Source organism: Alosa alosa, chromosome 14 (genome assembly GCF_017589495.1).
Source record: "Alosa alosa isolate M-15738 ecotype Scorff River chromosome 14, AALO_Geno_1.1, whole genome shotgun sequence".
In the NCBI taxonomy this organism is placed as follows: domain Eukaryota; kingdom Metazoa; phylum Chordata; class Actinopteri; order Clupeiformes; family Clupeidae; genus Alosa; species Alosa alosa.
In genome coordinates this window covers 33,564,952-33,586,447 of record NC_063202.1, presented here as the reverse complement: position 1 = coordinate 33,586,447, position 21,496 = coordinate 33,564,952, and the positions used below count along the sequence as shown (strand labels likewise).

Here is a 21,496-nt window from a genome sequence, read left to right as displayed (position 1 = left end):
TCCTGAATAGTGGGAGAACAGTTGTAGACTAAGCAAGTATATGTCTCAACCTCATTGCTATTTCACTGCCCAGGTTGCTGTGTCAAACAGCACTTAGCAACTGATTGGCTCCCATACTAAAGTGGAAACTGTGTTCCTTAGCAGCAAGCACATTATCATCAGTAATGTCAGTGTAGGGTTTTCCAGGCTCCATTTCTTTTTACGAGACACCCTGCTCACTTGAGCCATCTACCGGTTGTTTGGGTTGTTGCAGCGTCTCACTGGAAAAATACAAATTAAAGTCGCGTGATACCGCGTGATCCCACGCGCGGACCACGAGTGAAGCTGGCCAAGTCGAAGCACTGCCCACTGTAGGTTCACCTCTTCTCACAGTTCCAATGCATGATCCGAATAATGGTATATTTGTTAGTCAACTTTGCAAAATACATTCGGGGTTGAAGCCCCAGCAAAATCGGCTGGCAACGCCCCGATAAGATATATAAACTCACGCTATTGTATTATCATATATGTTTGGTAATGGCTCAACTGTCTCTGATTGTTCTACTGACTTGGACTGACTTGGAAACTGCGTAAGTCAAGTCGCATCAAAAATAGTAGTGGCTGAACTCCCAAGTGACACCTTGTGGTTGTTTGTGTCAACTGCAGTTTGTGCCATTTCTGCCGAGAAAATGGGGTGAGTGATTTATGAAGGAACCCGTCCAAACTTAACTGGTACCCACTGTACAAAGCTTTGAATGGCATAGCACCTCCATATATCTCTGAGTTTTTAATATCTTATCAACCACAAAGTAAATGTAGATCTTCCAATTATAATATTTTAATTGTACCCAAAGTGCTCCACAAGCAAAGTGGAGAAGCTGCTTTTATCCATTATGCCCCTCTGTACATCAAGCAGGCGAGTTCAGTTAATATTTTTTAAAAAGACCTGAAAACATACCTTTATAAGAGAGCCTTTAGTTAACTCATCTTCTTTGTGACTTATAAGGCATATGTTAGGCAACATTAATCATTTGTTAGGCGTGTATTCACAAATGTCTTGTTCATGACGAATTAGGCCTTTATTCTTGATATAATCTTAATAATGACCTAGTAAGCCTTGATCTCTACTTACTAATTAGTAGTAAGTACCAAAAGAGAATTTGTATAACCCACTAGTATACTGTCTGAATAAATCCCGAATAGTGGGAGAACAGTTGTAGACTAAGCAAGTATATGTCTCAACCTCATTGCTATTTCACTGCCCAGGTTGCTGTGTCAAACAGCACTTAGCAACTGATTGGCTCCCATACTAAAGTTGAAACTGTGTTCCTTAGCAGCAAGCACATTATCATCAGTAATACCTATGCAATAGGTACTAGTCATGAATTGGTTCCATATTGTAAAGTCAGGCATTACTCTCCCTTTAAGCACGTCTTCTTAAATTAAGACATAAAAACAAGTAAATTTATCTGCCAAATGGCAAATCTTAATTTAAGAAGATTTTGACTTATTTTAAGTCAAATAATCTTACAAGAAAGCTCAATGAAGTTTATACTAAAAACATTTTTTTTTATCTTAATATAAGATTATACCACATAAGATATAAGACATAATTTTTTGCAGTGTGGTACTATGTCAGAATAAAATACATACCAAAAGCTGCACTCAAACTTGTGGCACATTCATAATCAGTCATAATTTTTGGCTACCTGACAAGTAACCACGTTTTAGTCTGTTGCTCACATCTAGCTGAGGCTGTGTGGAACAAACAATGCCCAATGGAAAACTCACTCAATTTGACTTCACCTCCCTCCATGCAAGTCCTCTGGAGTGGCTCTGTCCATTTCTTTTACTGTCTATGAGTGTTCAATACTCAACTTTTTGACCATTATGAGTGTACCATCTGGGGACTTGCAGTGAACTTGGAGTTGACATAATTATCAGTGTGAACACACTTATGTATGCGGATTGGAACAGAGCCATGGACTTTAAAGCAAAGCAAAAACAGCAGGCTGAAACCATAAGGTGTTTCAGCTGTGTTGCAAAAAATGAATACAATAAAATGTGTTGTCAAAGACATTGAATGGGCTAAGCTTGAATTAGATAAATTAATTAGCAAAAGATTTTGTTAAAAATGTGGTGGTATACCCTCCTGAGACCCAGAAGAAAAAAAGTTTTAATATTAAGATTTTTTCAAGATTATTTAAGTATTATGGTTGAAGGGAACATATTGCAAAAAAAATAAATAAATGTGTCTTTATTTCTGTATCATATGTCCCTTCCAGTGGACATCGGGTCATCATTCTTCAGAAAATATATGTATTTAACGTAATGTTATTGCATTGAGTTACAATGGGATCTTACAGTATTTGCAACATTAAATGAAAATAAATGTGCCAAGGAAGGAGAGCTTTCAGCTCTGGTCACGTCCTGAGCAGCTCAAAAGATATTGGACTTTTGTGCTGCATTTAGTTATTCCAATATAAGGAATTAGAAAACTAAAGAACATTTCACAGGTGATAGCCAGCAGCCAGACCAATGGATACCTTGTCTTAGCTGAATTACTGAAGCTAAGCAGGTGTGGGCCTGGTTAGTACTTGGATGGGAGACCTCCTTGGAAAACTAGGTTGCTGCTGGAAGTGGTGTTGGTGGGTGGCCAGTAGGTGGCACTCTTCCCTCTGGCCAAAAAAAAAGAAGATCAATCCCAATGCCCCAGTGCCGTGACGGGGACACTGCACTGTAGGAGATGCCGTCCTTCGGATGAGACGTTAAACCGAGGTCCTGACTCACAGTGGTCATTAAAAATCCCATGGCACTTATCGCAAAGAGTAGGGGGTTCCCTGGTGTCCTGGCTAAATTCCCAACCTGGCTCATTTAATCTGGCCCCCTAATCATCCTCCACTGTAATTGGCTCATTCACTCCCTCACTCTCCACCTCAAGCTGGTGTGTGGTGAGCGTTCTGGCGCATAATGGCTGCCGTGCTACACATTGGTGGTGGTTACTAGTGAGGTCCCCCCATCCATGTGATGCGCTTTGAGTATCGAGAAAAGCGCTTTATAAATGTAATGTGTTGTTATTTATGTAGAACAGGCCAACTGCGTATTATTTTTATTTCCTCCACGTAAACAGAATTTAATAATCCATTTTTACATGTACTTTATCTACCTTAAAATATAAAACAACATCCATGGCTAGCGGTTGAGCAAATAAGTCCCTTCAAGACAAAGCAAAACCCCTCCCTCCGCTGTTCGTCCTGTAGGGACTTATTTTCCGATAATGACTGGCGCACAATACATTATCCCTTACGTAGCACTGAGGAACACAACCAATGGCTGTGCTGATGGTGTCAAAATTAAACAAAACTGATGTGTCCCTGCTTTAGAATCTGCAACTGCATTTAAAACCTTTGTTTAAAAGAAAGATGTCTTTGCTGTACTTCCAAAAAGTTACGGTGAGAGTGTAATGTACTCATTTAATTTGATAGGCCCCTTGGAAATTAGACGTTTCTAATTGAGAATATTTTGGGAATCAGTCTGGTGTTAGCCAGGCTACCATTGTCTCCTAACAGACTCCAATTAATGGAATCATCTACCTGGAAGACTGTAAGCAAGAGGAATTGTCCAGAAAACCCGGATTATAAGATACAACAGTGTGACTCTGGACATCTGGACACTCAACAGTGTGAATCTGGACATCTGGATGTTAATATTATTACTTTAGACCTGATGTACATGATTAATCATGTGGGAGGTTAAGGGCCATGCCTCTGCTGTCAGGGTGGAATGTACTAGCATGTACAGTTTAGACTAACCACCTAATCTTGAGAGGCCAATACCACCTGCCTGGGCAAAAAATTACTATCCCTGTGAGCTTCTATTGCCAAAGTAGGTGCCTATGTATTTTTGTAATAAACACTGTATACATTACCTCTGTTTTGGCGAAGAGCAACATACCAAACATTGTAAAAAGGCACAGGTGAAGAGCCAATAGCAGGATCACACTATATATACATAAAATGTTGGGAAAAGATGGATTATTGCCAATTAAATCTACAATCTACATATTACAGTGTATGAGATATAACAGTTCTCAATATGACAGCACTCAATACCAATGCAGTCCCTTTCAGAGTACCCATTTAAATGTTTGATGTCATTACCTTGCCATTTCTGGAAGTGTTCTTTTGAGGCACTTCAAGGTTTTTTTCATCAAGGAGGAATTTTGCAGTAGGAAGAATGGACGGAGAAGTCTCCGAATTCGCAAGGTCTACAGTTAAGAACAGGAGATTTCAGTATGTCACATGTCATTGCGTAGAAAGTGTTTTTTACTTTTTTACTGCAATGTTCCTCACTGTAGGTTTTCTATTCCCTCAAAATAGTTTTGTGTTCCCTCACAATAGTTGTGCGTTTCTTCATCAAGTCATAAATATTCAACATAAAAAGAGGGAACACAAAACAATTGTTTTTGCAAAGACAATGCCAAACTATTGCAAGGGAATGAAAAATCAATGAGAGGTTTGGAAAAAAATCCAAGCACCAAATGTAAATTACTGGCTGAAAGAAATGGCAACTAACATGGTCATGGAAAAAATAACTTATATAGTGAAAGGTAAAAGCAACACATTTGAGGAGATATGGTACCCATTCCTATCCTTTCTGGAAGAGGGTGGAGGTAATGGGATGTCAGATGTGAGTAATACTAATACCTACTGAGAAGCTTTTTATTTTTACTTTTATCTTTATTTTAGGTTTTGTTTTTTCTGTTATATTATTGTTATTTTAATTTGGTGTATGTTTGGATTGTATGGTATTTTATTGTGCTGTACTGTCCTTCAATTTCTGTGTTTAATGTGTAATTGTATGAAAGTTAAAATCTAATAAAAAATATTTGGGGAAAAAAAATGAAATGAGAGGGCAAACAGGACTATTGTGAGGGAATAAAAGTTGATAAAAATTAAATTCTCAAAACAGAAACATTATTAGCATGACCCCTAATAATCTGTGTTCATTAACTGGTTAAAAGACTAATCATCTTCAATATATCTATATAAATATCTATATAAATCTGCATACCACATTGGAGAACAGTGCTGTACAAATGTAGTCAATTTAGCATTTTTATAATAATAAAAACTGGATCAATTCTCACCTCCTCACACAGCATGCTTAGCGACAAAGTCCAGTCAATGATTGAAGCTGCGATGGCTAAGATGTAGCCAATAAGCCACTTGGTCTTCCGAAACTCATCCCAACCAATAAGGTAACTCTGGAAAATGTAGACCTTGATCATTACACAAAGCAAAATTGTTTCAAACCATATTAAACAATTTTGTGTTGGCAATGATGATCAAAACATGTGAGGTGAATTGATTTAATTATTCAATTAGGATGTTGAGAAACTGTTTGGAGGCAGTGGTGAGAAACATTAATTGTTCTGTGATTCAAGCTTAGTGTAATGTTGCCTAACCATTTGTACTGTACCTGCATCTGAGGTGCACATGGCGTATAATCATCTAAATAATAGCAGGCACAAACCCCGAGTTGTCTGGGGAGAATGCCCCTTTGAATGTAATTGACATATGTACGTCGCTTTGGATAAAAGCATCTGCTAAATTAATAAATGTAGTAATAGTAATACCAACTATTTGAACAACTCTACATACTTGACTGTCATTAACGTTTTTAAATAGGAACTATGTTTCAGACTCATCTTAAAATAGCGAGAACAAGATTTTTTTGTCTTCAAATTTTCATGATCCATCTTTAGTGTTTTCATCTGTATGTTTTAAAATAAGTGATTATATCTAGTCCGAAAAGTGATTTTCACATTTACTTCTAATTTTTTCACAATTAATTCCACTTTTTGTACACAAAACCCCAGATAATGTAGAAAGGTTGTTGGTTCTAAAACAATATCCATAGTTTTCAAACTCTGAGTGTCTGAAAAGTGTAAAAACACCTCCTCCCTTGTTGCCTATGTCAAAAAACGGTTTCTTAATCTTTGCTTTTCTTGATGCTTTCCTTGACTTGCCATGTCATTCTATTGTCTACCTTAAGAGAAATTTGTCACAGCCTGAACTAATACAAAAAAACATATAAATCAAGGGAAAACATTGGTCAGATACTATGGCTACCCTCGACGGGTCTCCAACTCATCGCTCTTTCTTCCCCCTTACTGTACCTCACTTGTGAGGTATATCATCACCAGTCATCAACCATCCGTGTGCTTGGCCCTCCTCTCACCCATCTCAAGTCCCATCTTCGACTGCCCTATTACTGTCCCCCTATCTGGATTCCTGGCCCATACAGCCTAGTGACCCATCACCTGCCTATGACAACTCTGCCCGGATTCCTGGCCCGTCTGCCGACCCACCACATGCCCCTTGACAACTCCCTTCCCCTGGACAATTCCAACGCTGGACTATTTGAACTTTCTGTCACTAAATCAGGATTAATGCATTATCATACCGGATACGTAATCATCCCACCTCTTGTAAATTTTGATTGCCTACATTCTGTATAGCGCCATGATACATGTGTAATGTTTTGGCGCTCTATAAGCACAATAAATTGAATTGAATTGAAATACTAAACCATGTGCATTTGCTCTATTTAAAAGCAACGGGTTATCCACAGACAACAGGCCGGGCGTGCAAGAGAAGTAATGAAGTCTTAGAATAAAGAATAAAGCCATGTTCTTCCAACAACAACAACCACAAGCACCCATGCGCCAAACAATTCAAATGACCGGCATTGTTCTCCCAGAGAGGAAGCTACGTATATGATCACCACCCACAGGTGGGCATGTGCGCCAGCGCTGCAGGTCAGCCTTTCCACATACCCCCCTGGCTTTAAAGTTCACCGTTCTGGTAGCATACCTATCTACTGCCAAGGCCTGAAGGGGACACGGGAAACATTTACTTCTGCTACACTGGTAGAGAACTCATGGGAGGGCGGAAGGGGTTTGAATGCTGTCCGGCAGTATTATGAGTGGAACGTCGGAGGGATAGAACCGGATCAGGGTTCAGACCCAACTCCTCCAGGGGGCGCACGATTGGAAAATCTTCACTTGCTGATATGCTTGGGGCCAGCTCTGGTTCTTCCAAAGTGTCTGTGCTAAATGGTGCCGCTGCCGGGTGGCTGGCGCTCTTTGTGGGGGGTTGGACATCTGGTACGCCCTCAAAATGAGCCTGGGACAAATGGTCAAGGCTAAGGTTAACACCATCTTGGTTACTGTGATGCTAAGCACTAGTCCCGGTGTGGACTATGGCTACCCTCAACGGGTCTCCAACTGCAGGGTTACCGAGGCCTGGCTCCCTCCCGATACCCCCATGAGGCTGTGGAGCAGCCAGTGCTGGTGGGATAGATGAATCTTGACCGGTGGGAACATGTTCTTATAGTGTGTGCCAATTCCATCCAGGCACTCCATAATTTCATACTTGGTGGACTGAAAATGGTTCTTGCAAAAGAATGTACATTACATTTAGCAGACACTTCTTGACCAAAGTCACTTACATACTATATGTCAGCTGTATATTACACGGGATCACATTGTCCCCGGAGTGACTTGGGGTTAAGTGCCTTGCTCAAGGGCATAACAGTGGAAGCCAGGAATTGAACCTACAACTTTCAGGCTACTGCACGCTAGCCCAGCTCCTTAACCACTACACTACCACCACCCACTAGAAAAAGACTAAAGTGTCAGGTGGTAATATGGGCACGGTGTCAGGTCAACCATGCCTACGATATGCCGCAGGCTCTTCTAGCACTAGCATAGACAGAAGCCAGGTACTCTTGATGTTGCAATGTTGCACCACCCAATCAGTCGGTGGACTGTCCCTGTGGTCACCTCCAGTATTTCCAAGTAGGTGGTCGACTGGTAACTGTGGCTTCTGACTAAACATCAGCTCGTATGGGGAGTGCTGTGTGGACTGGTACACGGTGGTATTATAGGCGAACATGAGCTGAGGGAGCAACTGGGGCCATTTACACTTCTTTTCAGGGGGTAAGGTCCTGAGCAAGTCATGAAGTGTCCTGTTGAAACGTTCACATTGACCGCTTGCCTCTTGATGATAAGTGGTGGTTCTACTCCTTGTTATGCTGTAGATGTCACACAGGTGCTTCAATAGCTCCCCCTCAAAGCTGCACCCCTGCGCTTCTTGGCATGCCATACACATGGAACCATCTCTCAGTTAGAATCTTAGCTATGGTGGAAGCTCTCTGATCAGGGGTGGGAAGGCCTGGGTAAACTTTGAGAAAACATTTGTGACTACCAGAACATTCTCTTGTCCTGTGCTAGCCCAATCCAAGAGAGTAAAGTCAATGGAGATTATCTATAAAGGCTTAGTGGCAAACAACATTTCCCAAGAAGGTTCTGGCTTGGGTTGTCTTGCTTTAGCAACAGTGTTCACATTCAGAACACCACTTTTGCCACATCTGGGGCCTGTAGCACCTCTGGCGTATCAGACCTGTGGTCCTGTCCACCCCCAGATGGCCATGGTTGTTGTGTAGGCTAGTGAGCACTTCGACTCACAACGCCTTGGGCAGTAAAAGCTGCAGCACTGGATCCCTGAAAGGAAGAGCCTGGATCGCTCGGTACAAGGTCCCATCCACTTCCTGTATCTGGGACCACTGCTTTATCAGTAGGTTGTCATCCCTGTCGCGAAAACCAAAGAAATCTGGAAATACAGGGATCAGTCCCTTGCAGGACTTTCAGGTCTCTTCTGGTTCGACCATACAAGATTCTGTCACCCAAGAGTCTTGGATAGGTGCACTCAGGGATGGATGGATAGATAGATAGATAGATAGATAGATAGATACAGTGGGCAGTGCTTAGACTTGGCCAGCTTCACTCGCGGTCCGCGCGTGGGATCACGCGGTATCACGTGACTTTAATTTGTATTTTTCCAGTGAGATGCTGCAACAACCCAAACAACTGGTAGATGGCTCAAGTGAGAAGGGTGTCTCGTAAAAAGAAATGGAGCCTGGAAAACCTTACACAGACTTCACTACAGACTTTAGCAGACTGGTTTAGAAATAATTTAATAGCCAGAAATATGCCTGCCCTGCCCTAATAAAGAAATATTTGGTTAACTGTGAGTGAATCCCGTTTGCAGCCGTAGAAGAAACACAGGACAAATTAAACATTTTGGTTTTCTCCGAGTGCAACGATGATAGACAGACATCATTTGGACAAAATATAGAGCATAATAACCTCCGTTGCTCAGCCAAATGCCTTCCTGTTACGTCCTGTTATCACGGAGTTACAGGCGATAAACGGTTACGGTTTATTTTTATTTTTTTGATTATTAAAGAGTGTTTTTCATTTAAAGGTTTGACTTCGTGCTTATTCAGTAGAGCATTTAGTGCTCTCCCCAATCCCAGACGTTCACATTGCATGTTTGTTTGTAATGGATGCAACCGCGAGATAGGCTATGCGTTTGACAGCAATGAGTGGTTAACAGACATGAACCAAGACATATAGCCCAGCAGCAATCTAGGGACTGTTCGTTATTTATTGAAGGGGCCACCGGAGGATGGCATGACCCTCTCTTTCCTGCTAGAAATTGTTCAATGACCCTCTGACAGAATTGTTAAAAAAAACATGACCCTCCCCTGCCAATTGTCGCTGTATTCCGCCGGCGCTGCTTTGCGCCACAGCCACACACTGTGATAACGTTCTTAAATCAATCTGTCCCGTGAGCTTGCATGCTACCAGTCCTTCCTTTTCAAATCTGTTGCGCCTGTTTGCACAATTTCACAAATAATCATATGTGATTAATAATGACAAATAATCCCTCTGCACGGGGACCGAAACAATGCATGCCAACTTTTTCCGTGTGTATCACGTATTTTAACTTTCCCCCGCTGTCTTGCCGTTTTAATGTTTTCCCGTAGAATATCCCATATTTTAATACTCAGCCCTGCCATCGGGCCTGTCTCTGTGTTGCCCTGTTGCTACCCCTTGCCCTTCCAACGAAACAGATGTCTTCAAATCATCGTTTTCCTTGCTTGAAGGCGAACTTAGAGTGATGTTAACCTATTTAAGTTTAACGGGCGATTGTCGTGAAAGCACGCTTCATTGGCTTTGCATGTTCGGCCTTATGTCTCGTCGCACCTGAGGCTACTCAGCTACAAGAGAAAGAATTTCCCCTGTTTGTATGTTCACTGCAAGTTGGCCTACCCTAACTTACCAACTCTGCACTGTAGACCCTAACTGGCTATTTATATTTTTCTGTGAAATAAGCAAATGTATTTGTTCAACTTTATGAAGCAGAATTACTCATAGGCTACTTGGAACATAATACATTTGACAAAGGACAGATGTAGGCTATGTTGCTAGTGACAAAATATTAACTTTCAGTGTTTTACAATGTCTTTGTCATGGGGAAGTGTTTTTCCCCATGCATTTATTCTAGGTTACTGTCAGTGACTGCCGTGAGAGAAGCGGGTTCTGTGTTTCGTCCATGTCAGTGATTGACACGAGAGAAGCAGGGTCTGTGTTGTGTTGCGTTAATTTATTTTAATTGGGCATACCGTGCCGTGCCGTCCACAGCTCTTCAGTTCTGACAAAGCCAAAATTACTCCTTTTGAAACAATGAGTGCAGGAAGCGCGTTTGTATGGTTATAATGCTTGACGGGGGGGATCCCAAGCAGCTTTCAGCCATAAGGCTACTTTAAGGCTTCAATTCACCCGACACTAATATTCAAAATGTTGAAAACTATTTCGGCATAGCCTATAAAGCAGTTTAATTAAATGGAATGTTAGTTGTAAACAAACGAGCTACTTGGTGAGGCTTGGCCTCACAGATGCGCTCGTGCCTTAGATGGCAGGAAAAATCTTCACGATAGGCCTATTAACTAACCACCCGATTCACGTTGGCTGAGGGGAAGGGGGGCCATCAGACATTTGTGCCCAGTTAATCCGTCCCTGCCCCCAACAAATCACACCTTCCCACCTCTGACAGCTTAAAAGAAGTCAAGAGGACTCCTTACTCACAGACCTATTCACAAACCTGCGGCATTTTGCAGTGTTTTGAAATCCTATGCAGCTACAGGAGCTTCCAATCGCGAGGAAGCAATTTTGCATTGTAGGCATAATGCAATAACGCCGCCAACAACAACCAAAACTAGGCTAATCATTGTCAACATGTAAATTAAATGTAGCATTATTGTGAATCAAATTAAAATGTTCTCTTTTGCAAACGTAGGCATAGTAACAGAATCATTTAATAATGTTACAAAGATACTACATCAATCCGTATGTTTCATTAGGCTACTAGGCTATTTGTTTTGCCTTGATTCATTTAGGCTAGGCCTTTTTATTCAGGGGCCGTATTCACAAAGAATTTTAAGGCTAAAAGTAGCTCCTAACTGGTGAATTTAGGAGCAACTCCTAAAAATAATGGGCGTGTCTCTCTAACTTTAGGACTCCTAATTTTTTTCACAAAAAAAGTCATTCCGCGAAGCATTCTAGACCTAAAAAGTAGCACCTAAGTCTGAGACAGCTTAAGTCGAGAGGACTCCTAACTCACTAAGACCTATTCATAAACAGCTTTTTTGTGGCATTTTACGTTGCGATGTTTTGAAATGCGTAGCCAATTGCGAGGGAACTATTTTTTAATATTTTTTTAATTTTGGGCAAGCCTGCATTCATTTATTCATTCATTCATTCAACCTTTATTTATTCTCGGAGGGTCATTGAGGGAAGCCCTCATTTTCAATGAAGCCGAGATTACAGAAAAGCGAACAAAAGCTCCACAAACAAGACAACATTCGAGGCCTTCTGTTGAAGAATTGTATATAAAGCCTGCGCTAACAGTAATCCTCCTGCCCCCAATAGGCCTACCACAGCTGTGGATAGTGGAATGTTCAAGTAATAACACAATCCAATGTGTGTCTCAATTGTTCCCCGCTGACCACCTCACACATTTCTCTAGATTTTGCAACGGACTTACATGACACAATGCCATAAAATATGCCAGTTTTTAGGACACAAAATAATGTTTGTAATGATACCAGGTAGGCCTACGTTTAACAGTAACAAGTATAATGAGCTATTCATTTTCGAAGGTGCATGGTGAAGTGAAATTCTTACTTTGGAAAACAAACATTTGCCGATATCATCACTGATCATCAGAATATTGCAACAGATTCTGTGTTCTGGACTGCAAGTAACTTGTTGAGCCAGTGGTTCTCAAACTTTTATTTCATTCCCCACTTTGATCAAGGGGCATGACTGATGATAGTGGAGATAACGTGTTATCCCGAGGCTTTTGCAAGTCAGCATCTTCGACGGTAGTCTATTAAAAATATTCGATGTCCCAAACGGAGAGCCATACTTTATTGTTTTTAACGATCTCTATGCTACTCACAAAAATGTAGGCATGGGGACATGATGAAGTAGGCTATCCAACTGTCGTGTGTTAAATTACTGTGATTACGAGCCAGTGGTTTTCAAACATTATGCGTGACTCGGACATCTAACTAAATGCAACAGGCTCATATCGTCCTCGCATTCGCAAAATGAGGACCAGTGTTTTGTCAAATTGCAAATAGCTATTCGTTTTAACGAATTTTTTATGATAGCCTATACAAAAAGCACTTCATACTATCTTAATCTTGGAATATGGGGAGGGAAGTGGCGCGTCTGCAGTCAGCCAAATATGAATGTAATTCTCCGGCATAAAGCAGATGTATTTGTTTATTGTACAGAAAAATAAAAATGACATGTCAAGCAGTCAATTGACTACATTGCAGTCAAGAAGTAGGGCAAATTAAGACACTGTTTTGATTTGCGTAGTTGCATTACCCCCAACACTGACAATAACATAGACAGCAAATTAAGATATTTTAGCGTTTTGTGGAGCGGCACCGGTAGGCTATCAAAAGCAGATTTCGATTTTCGCTACCACCGTGTAGTCAAGCCTTAAGCCATACCCAAGTAGCCTTAATCGAGGTAATGTTTAATTACGATTTATTTTGTTATTGAATTCGTAGGCTGGGATTCCTCTCGGTAACAATTACGTTTAAAGGTAGCCTAGCCTCCTGCTTTTTCAGAAGGGGCGGCAGTCAGGCTACTGACAGAGCGATGTACATTGGCAGAGCGACGCACAATGGCTGAAAGTGGTACTAAAGCTTCACGCCTCGTAATGCGCGACTGAAGTGGCCATTTGAAAGCGATGCCCACTGTAGGTAGATAGGTAGATAGATAGATAGGTAGGTAGGTAGATAGATCGATAGATATATACTTTATTGATCCCCAAGGGGAAATTCAAGGTCTCAGTAGCATACAGACATCACACACAACATGCACTTACAGCAGAAAAAGTAATATACAAAAAAAACTCCACTGTACAATAGAAACAGTAAAAGATAAACATGATACTGAAATACTAAATATACTATATAAACTAATCAAATAACAAATATCAACATAGTGTGCTTAATTCAGTGCAGCTGAGGATGATCGCTTCCTTGTTGTCCCTGTCAAGGATGCCATGGTCGTGGACTCCTCAACAGACACAAGCAAGATGCAATAAACAGTTGAAAGGGTGGGGATAATAATATGGACATATAAGAGAATAATGTATAATGTAGACAAGATAATATAACAAAACTATGTCAATGCAAGAATAGGTTGAGGTAAAAGGGTTACAGCCATTGGTCAAGTATTGATAATTAAGCATCAAGTACGGCCACAGTCCAGGTGGGAGGGAGGGGTTGTGCAAATGTGCTAATATAGCATGTAAACAGACTATGCAGAGAAGTCTAGGCTTGCATGTTGGCTATGACAATCGGCAGGGGGACGTCCAGGCCGTGTGACACAAATCGCAAAGTGTTAGTGGGGCTTGTGGGAAGCCTACAGTACAACATAAATTGTCACTAGGCTATACTGGCGACCCAAATAAAATCTCCTTTGGGAACCAATGGCTTACAGTATCAAGCACACTTAAGCTGCCACCTCTTGGCGAAAAGTTATTAGTTTTACATATCAGCAGTAATAGGCTACATTTCACGCAGCTGCGTGAATCACGGAAAGCGCGAATGAAGTGGGCACTTCTAAATGGGACCCACTGTACAGGTACAGGTCTGTGGCTAAAGCAGCCATAATGAAAGTGTTATCATTGTTTGGATACTTCACACACACACGTTTTTTTTAATCGCATAAAACAAATCACTTCAAACAAACAAAAAGCGTCTCAGTCTCACGGTATAGCCATAGGCAAAACTGTATCGGACCGGTGTAATGTTGGTAAATCATCCATCGCACAGAAGGATTTTTGTAGCACGTGCAACAAATATGTGTAGGTACAGCCCTGTCCTGGATACATCTCTCAAAGTGCGCTCTAAAACATTTAAATGGAGATGTAGATCATCATGGGTGCGTTAATAAATCTACATCGCGCCAAGTTGACACAAATTATTCACTTTGACGAATTTATGTATTTATGTCGAAACATACAATTACAGTGCTGTTATCAATTTGCTTGGTAGCCTATAACCGCATTTATGGTTTTCTATAAATACATCAATAATCAAAGTGGCCTCCATCACTAAACCAATGCTAAATGGTAACATTATTTTACCTACGTCCAAGGCTATGAGACTGACGTACCTGCAGTAAAAACCAAGCATGTCCGATAAACATTCTGAGATTTATTTCGGCTTCAAGAAGAAATGGGAATTACATTTCATGTGGAAATTATCCTACCCTTATTAGACTCTCTCTGCGGTAAACTACAGTGTTGTCCTTGTAGAAAGTGTCTATTGTTTTTCCAACCCGCTTTAGATTCTCATGCAGTAGCCTATAAGGGTAAATTGCGCTGATTTGAAGTTACCTATAATAACTACCAGTGAGCCGCAGTCTATGCGCAGCATGGCGCAGCGCTTCAGCTTCACTTCACTACAAGGCATATGAAGTGTGTCTAAATACACCCATTCTTCTCTGTTGAACTCCTCGAGAAGTAGGCTACTCATCACATGTGTCACATGAAAGAGCCTTTTCTCAGCTTTTAAACAGTGCTAGCTAGCCACTATTTGCTGTAATAAATAGTGATGGGACAACCGACTCTTTTACGCAAATCGGGTCAACCGGACAGTCGTTGGTTGGCCTACCGAGTTAATAGATTCGGTCACCGGTTTGCGCGCCCGGGAGGGGGGTATATATCGCGCGTTACTTCCCCCGCCATAGTCGCTCCAAGACATGTAGCCTCAAGCTGCAAATGTCCTGCTCTCCATGTCTCTGAAATTAGCTGACATATTGACTCATATTGACCGACACTACTCAAGCACTGGCCACGGTTACAGTACATTCGGTCTTGTTCAGTAGTCAGCTGTGCACGGTCTCCTTGTGAGCTTACCTACCAATAGCCTATTCACTTCTAACATTTAACTTAACTACCAAGATAACATAGCCTATGTCATATAATATTTCCCCCTTTGTAATTTAGCCTATGAATTTCCATGAACAATTCTAAGATGCACGAAACATAAAGGCTTTTGGGATCAGTTACTCAACTTAACTCAACTTACCGAGAACCTACTGTAGACACCCATTTGATTACTCATGCATTAGCACGGTTACGGTCTCCTGGTGCACAGTCTCCTCGTGAAAGCCTACTGTGGTGGATTTCTATTACTTAAAGGATGCATGTATGTTTTTTTATAAACTTTGATATTACTGCAATTATTATGAGACTTCAAGGCCTGCACACATCTTAAGCAGACCAGACCAGGTGTCAAAGAGTGGGGTGAATGAGTGCACAGTGACACTGGGCCTAGACGGTCAAGAGCAAGAGGATGAGGTAATGGTAACTGGAAAAAAACAGAATCAGACAGTTTTGCATATAATTTTTATGCATGATATGACAAGGGGTCCCACCAATATCCGTAACCTTGGTGGATGCTGATAGGCCAACTGGTGTTTTTTGAGGGAGGCGAGAAGGCCCAACTTCAAGGTTAAGGAGTATAAAAGATGGGCCGCAGCCATTTTGATTTCAGATCTCATCGGGGGTGCCAGCTGATGACCTCTCACATCACCCTATTGCTTGACACCTGGTCTGGACATCGTTTAGGCTGGACTATCACTGCAATACGGTGAATAAAGATCAACAGTCTTCAGAGATCTGAGATCTACTGTCTGCATTGTTTCCTTCGGACGCTTTGTTCCAGAGTGCTAATTAGTAAGTAGTTAAGTGATAAATTGTTCAGTGGATTCGGAAGTGGACCGGTTTTTCCACGACAGATCTGGAGGTTCCAACCGAGATTTGACACAGGATTCATCAGGAAAGCAGTTCTGCCCCGGGTGAAGCAGGTCACGGCAGCCGTTTCCCCAAGGGCCCAAAAGGTAGGCAATTTTGCTTACATTAGGGGGAGCCAGGCTGTTGTGACTTGTGGGTAGCCTGGGACTGAGTTGTTTACTGAATCCTCAAAAGAATAGTGGAGACATAGGAGGGAGATTGAGTTACACTGTTGGTCTTTAAAAGCGCATGCGTTTTATGATGATATGGTATTTTTCTTTATGCAATAGAGAAGTCAGAATAGGGTTATTCTGAAACCTTTGAAGGTCAAAGGGAACAGACAGTGCGACTGATCTGTAAGGTTTTTGTGTTTATAATGTTTTGGTATTCCTCTATATGGTAGAGAAGTCAGAATAGGGTTATTCTGAATTCCTTTTAAGGTTGAAGGGAGCAGGCAGCACAGCTGAACTGTACTGTAAGTGTTTTTTTTTGGTGGTGTGTGAGTGTTTTTTCCTTCTGCTTTGTGTGTGTGATATCCTCCCTCTACTCTGCAGCGCAGAGGGAGTAGTAAGAGGCAACTAGGCCGTAAATTAACCTGGCAGTAGTTAAGTTGGCTAGTGGGGAAAGGAAAAATATATAATACATAATATACAATATAATAGTGATATTTCAGACAGATAGAAATATTTAAGAATAGACTGGAATGAGCTGACATCACTGGACAAAATATTAGCCAGCGATATGCAGACAGATAGAAACATTTTAGAAATAGACTAAAATGAGCTGATATCGCTGGACAAACAGATGAGCCAGAGATGTTCAGACAGATAGAAACATTTTAGAAATAGACTAAAATGAGCTGATTTCGCTGGACAAACAGATGAGCCAGAGATGTTCAGACAGATAGAAACATTTTAGAAATAGACTAAAATGAGCTGATATCGCTGGACAAACAGATGAGCCAGAGATGTTCAGACAGATAGAAACATTTTAGAAATAGAATGACATGAGCTGACATCACTGGACAAACAGATGAGCCAGAGATGTCAGAGAGATAGAAACATTTTAGAAATAGAATGACATGAGCTGATATCGCTGGACAAACAGATGAGCCAGAGATGTCAGAGAGATAGAAACATTTTAGAAATAGAATGACATGAGCTGATATCGCTGGACAAACAGATGAGCCAGCGATATGCAGGCAGATAGAAACATTTTAGAATAGACTGGAATGAGATGATATCGCTGGACAAACAGATGAGCCAGCGATGTTCAGACAGATAGAAACAATTTAGAAATAGAATGACATGAGCTGATATCGCTGGACAAAAAGATGAGCCAGCGATATGCAGACAGATAGAAACATTTTAGAATAGAATAACATGAGCTGAATATCACTTGGGCACAAAATCCGAGCCAGTGATCAGACAGATAGGACCCCTCAGAACAAAGTTTTAAAATGTTTATTTGTTATGTGAAAATACTGAGTGTGTGTGAGCATGGACCTACAATAGGTGCCGGGAGCACACAGACCTACACTTGTGATTGAAGAGATCGCTGAGGGACAGAGAGAGGGTCGGTTGAAGGAGATCGGGATAAAAGTGGATCATTAGAGATAACAATTGGGATACTGATCAAGGATTTGCACAGGATACATACGTTGGACATAAATGCTTTGATAAAAGTATTCACATGCCTCTCAACAGAGACGCCTGAGCCTCTGAGTAATGAGGAAGGCCTTTTCCCCTACAGCCCCTCTAAGTCCTCCTTACACCCAGAGAAGGACAGAGAAGAAGGTAAGGAGGCAGAGCAGAGTACAGAGGTTTTGGAAGACGAATCGGAGCTCACAGTGGGAAGTGATTGGGAGACATAGGTTTGTAAGAAATTCTCCCCCTGTAAGGAAACGTGGAAGGCTCACACTAGGTTAAAACTTCAGAAGAAGAAGAAACATCACTATAAAATCTTACAGTGTGCCTTGCTATAATAAATGTTGTCACATATAAAACAAAATGTATACACTTTTGTAGAACAATATACAGTTATAACACTGTTAGAAGATTCATGTATACACGTTAGTAGAGCAATATACTCACATCAATAAGAAAATAGTTAGAACACTGTTAGAAGGTTCATGTATTCACCTCAATAGAGCAATGCATCCACATTAATGAAGAACTAGAGAATAACCTGTTAGAAGTTGATAACTTGTGTAAAACTGAAAAAAGGTAAATAAAATAAGTAAAGAGAAATTATTGTATGAAGTAATATTGCCACAGACATTAAGCACACAGGTGGGGGCCAGACTCAGCAGAAGACCTTGGCTCACTGCCCAGACCTGGCTGACTGCCCAGAATAGACAAGAGATAAGAAGTCTTACACACACAGGTAGGCCAGAGCAGCATTCTCACACACACAGGAACAGCTAAAACAAAATTGTTTCTGTTAATTGTAAATTAGAAAAATAACATCACCAGAGAACAGAGGATCAAGCAACTAACACAGGGTTGAGACAACAGTCAGAGTAGGGTACAGATAGGTTAGGACTACTCATAACACAGGGAAGAGAAAGGAAACAACCACATAGTAATTAAGATAGCAGTGGCCTATAACCGTTTCCCATATTAACACACAGAATCAGAAAAAGCCAAACAACTTATCCAACAAACAAACTACAGGGATATATGGCACAAGGTGGACATGAAGTGATCTGGACCATAAACATTACTTAGCATACAAAAGAGGGGTGGTATATAAACTTTGAAACCGGACAACACGTGGAATTCCAAGGGAAGATGGGCCAACTCCCAACATATTGTAGAGAGTGGTGGGGCCTTGTCGAAGTATTAATTGATTCACTTGGTGACATAGATCCTGACACACATTTGCAGGTGAACCAGGAGTGGCCACAAACCCTAGCAATAGCTGGAGAAGTACATAATAGTGAAAAGTCAGAGGAAGAGTGGGGCGTAAGCGCCACAGACAAACAGGGGGCAGCGGTTCCAGGACGGAGAGTGCTGCTTCCAGCTCACTGCAAAACGTGGGTTACTAGGAAAATCTGAGACGGAAACGGTGTTAGAAAGGGAAAAATTAGGGTATCTGATGGCAGACAGCAGCCTGGACGCAAAGGACTTTGATAGCTATCGACCCCGAATATGGAAGGCCTTGAGGGCGGCCTACCCAAACCAGTACAGCCCCACGGCCATCTACGTAGAGAAGCTTAAAGATGATGACAATCCAGCAGCCTTTGTGGAGAGGGCGGCCCGAGACTGGACAAAAGAGGTCTTGTGAAAACTCACTCAAATGCAGTTCCAAGAGACAAAAAGCGCAAAAAAGGCCGTTACCCAAGCCCCAATGATGCCGGCCGCAGACCCGGTGTTAGGGGGCCAGGCTCTTGCCCCACAGCAACAATTAACACAAATGGTACAGCAGCTGTGGCAACACCAATGGTACAGCAGCCTGTGACGGCACCAGTGATACAGCAACAGGGGATGATGCAGCCACAACAAATGTCACCAGTGACACTTCAACCAGTGATGTATGGGCCTATACAACAACAGAAACAACAATGGTATCCACAGAACAAAGGCCGAGGTGGGCCCCGCCAAGGGGGATTTGGGCCAGGAAGAGGAGGCTATGGAAGAGGACAACAACATACTCAACAAATCAAGGACCAGGTGGCTTCCAGTGCTGGGTGTGCAGAGGAGTAGGACACATCTCCAGAGACTGAGTGACTAGAACTGGTAGACAAGGCAACCAAGGGGGACCAGCACCACCACCACAAGGGCAGATACGACAGAGTGGTCAGGCCCCTCAATATGGAGGAGCTCTGTCACAAGGCCAAGCCCAGTCTGGCAACCAGGTGACCCACTATAGGGGAGGCCCGCCACAGGGGCAGACTAAGTCTGCCCAGGTCTCCCCCTATGAGGGAGCCTACTATTGACGAGGCCCGGAAAACCCAGGGGAGGGTCAGTTCCCCGGCCTAACGAGGGGAGCTGACGTAGAACCGAAGCTGCAGGTTCTAATACAGGACAGAGAGGTTAAATGTTTAGTGGACACGGAAGCAACATACACTTGTCTTCACCCAAAAGATGCCCAACACCTCCCCAGGTCTTCAGGAAAATGTATGAAGACGGTGGGTTTCTCAGGAAAAACACAGCTTATTCCAATGACAGCACCAGTATCAATTGAAATAGAAGACAAGGAAATTAGGATACCAGTGTTAATAGCGGAACACACGCCTGTCAACCTGCTGGGGCGGGACGCGTTGTGCAATCTAAGACTCCAAATTGAATGCTCCCCATCAAGAGTGCAGATAACAGTGTTAGCAACCCAGATGGCTATGATGATACATGGCCCCCCACAAAACCACGTCCAGCAAGTTTACTGGATCGGCCAGTTGGAACAAGAGCTGTACAACAAACTTGCAGACCAAGTAAGCAACCTCCATGGCCATCTACGAGCACCAAGATGTCCCTTTCACTGCACAATTAAGTTTGACCAGACGCCAAATGAAGAAAGAGAGGAAAAGTGGAACAGAGAAGTGGGAGGCTGGAAACACATTCCGCTGGACATACACACAGTAATAGTGGCTAAAGAGGGAGTGGCTGCTGACGTAAAGTTCATGGAAGGAGGGAATATGGGAGAATTCTTTGACATGCCTGGAACAATGCCCCACATCACTTTAAGAGTGGTAGAAGGACACAGAGCAAGAGAGATGGGCCCAGTGATGCTCAAGGCTCGATGTGCCAAATGGAAGGGGACAACAAATGATTGGGTCCAAATAGCCACTGACCCAGAAGACGGTCCAATGTACAGAATAACGCTAAGCAACCCAATTACCGTATGGGGCGTCCCACAAATAATCGAGCTCATGGATGCAGGACTCTAGGAACAGAGGGACATACCTTATGCCAAAGGATGCTCCTATGGAAATGCATTCTGTTTATACAAGCTGTTCCCAGGAGCAGGACAACGATGCTGGGACAAAACGCGACATAAACCTTTTGACAGCAACGATATGGACTGGGACACATACATGCAGCATCTGTCATGGCGATTTAAAGAGCCTAATGCACCGCCTAATGCACCGCTGATGACACGCCTATTTTCCCTATACGAAAGGCAGATGGAGTGAGATGGAGAATGATCCAAGATCTCAGGCCGGTGAATGCGTGCATTGAGGACTATCCGGCATACATACCACATGCTAACGTGTTACTGACAAACATCCCATCTGATGCTACCACGTTTTCCTTCATAGATTTAACGCAAGCTTA

The 21,496-nt window shown here is 42.1% G+C and overlaps 1 protein-coding gene across 2 annotated transcripts in view; it reads right to left on the bottom strand.

The window, feature by feature from the left end:
• LOC125307118 (two pore channel protein 2-like) overlaps positions 1 to 21,496 on the bottom strand; it is a 278,758-nt gene that overhangs the window by 182,639 nt on the left and 74,623 nt on the right. For both annotated transcript variants that reach the window (XM_048262913.1, XM_048262914.1), the window contains exons 6-8: positions 5,129 to 5,245; positions 4,140 to 4,246; positions 3,908 to 3,980 (exon numbers count right to left, since the gene is read on the bottom strand). In XM_048262913.1, the coding sequence (XP_048118870.1) occupies positions 3,908 to 3,980; positions 4,140 to 4,246; positions 5,129 to 5,245 (297 nt within the window). The remainder of the gene's footprint in view (positions 1 to 3,907; positions 3,981 to 4,139; positions 4,247 to 5,128; positions 5,246 to 21,496) is intronic.